This window comes from Egretta garzetta, unplaced genomic scaffold, assembly GCF_000687185.1.
Source record: "Egretta garzetta isolate BGI_Z169 unplaced genomic scaffold, ASM68718v1 scaffold582, whole genome shotgun sequence".
Taxonomy (NCBI): Eukaryota; Metazoa; Chordata; class Aves; order Pelecaniformes; family Ardeidae; genus Egretta; species Egretta garzetta.
This window is the reverse complement of record NW_009258956.1, coordinates 91,038-92,059: the sequence shown is the minus strand read 5'-3', so window position 1 is coordinate 92,059 and position 1,022 is coordinate 91,038. Positions and strand designations below refer to the sequence as shown.

The following is a 1,022-nucleotide window of genomic DNA, read 5'->3' as shown; positions in this document are numbered from 1 at the left end:
TGCAGCCCCGTGCCCGGCGCTGGGTGAGCTCTGGCCCCCCAAGGGGCTGGGCAGCCCCGAGCTGGGCTCTGGCCCCGCTGCCCCCCCAGCCAAGCTCCTGCCACGCAGGTGGACCGCAGCGAGGTCATCAAGAGCAACCTCAACCCCGTCTTCGCCAAGATCTTCACGGTGGACTACTACTTCGAGGAGGTGCAGAAGCTGCGGTTCGAGGTGTACGACAGCCACGGGCACACCGGCGTGGGCACGCACGACGATGACTTCCTGGGGGGCATGGAGTGCACCGTGGGGCAGGTGAGCCCACGCCCCTCGTCCCGGGGACGCCCGCCGGTGGCCCCTCCCCGACCCCTCGGCTTTTGCAGATCGTGGCGCAGAAGCGGGTGACGAAGCCGCTGTTCCTCAAGTACGGGAAGTTCGCGGGCAAGTCCACCATCACGGTGAGCGGCTGAGCCCACGCTGGGAGTGGCACCAGGCTGGGACACTGGGGTGGCACCGAGCTGGGGCACATGGGTGGTGCCAAGCCAGGAGCTGGGGGTGGCACCAAGCGGGGGCACCCAGATGGGGTGGTGTGGTGGCACTGAGTTGGACACGTAGGTGGCACCAGACTGGGGCACACGGGTGGCACTGGCCTGGGGTGCTGGGATGAGATCAAGCTGGGGCACATGGGTGGCACTGAGCTGGGGTGGAGGGCATCGAGATGGAGCACATGGGGGGTCCCCAGTGACCCCCCCTCCTCTCCTAGCTGCCCCCCTGGCTGTTAGGGGTGGGGAGGGCTCAGGGTTCCCTCTGATGTCTGCTGGGGGGGCCACATGGGGGGTCCCCCGTGCCCCCCCCTCCTCTCCTAGCTGCCCCCCTGGCTGTTAGGGGTGGGGAGGGCTCAGGGTTCCCTCTGATGTCTGCTGGGGGGTCCCTGCCACGTCAGGGCGGGTGCGTGGCACCCTGTCCCCTCCCAGGCCCACGCAGGCAGGGGGGCGGGGGGACGAAGCCATGCTGGGTGCTGAGCACCCTGCGGCCGCCCCTTCCCG

General features: G+C 69.7%; 1 protein-coding gene across 1 annotated transcript in view; it reads left to right on the top strand.

The window, feature by feature from the left end:
* CPNE7 (copine 7) overlaps positions 1-1,022 on the top strand; it is a gene marked incomplete at both ends in the record, with an annotated part of 5,633 nt that overhangs the window by 2,554 nt on the left and 2,057 nt on the right. The window contains 2 exons of the mRNA XM_035890169.1: positions 109-291; positions 360-434. Coding sequence (XP_035746062.1) covers positions 109-291; positions 360-434 — 258 coding nt within the window. The remainder of the gene's footprint in view (positions 1-108; positions 292-359; positions 435-1,022) is intronic.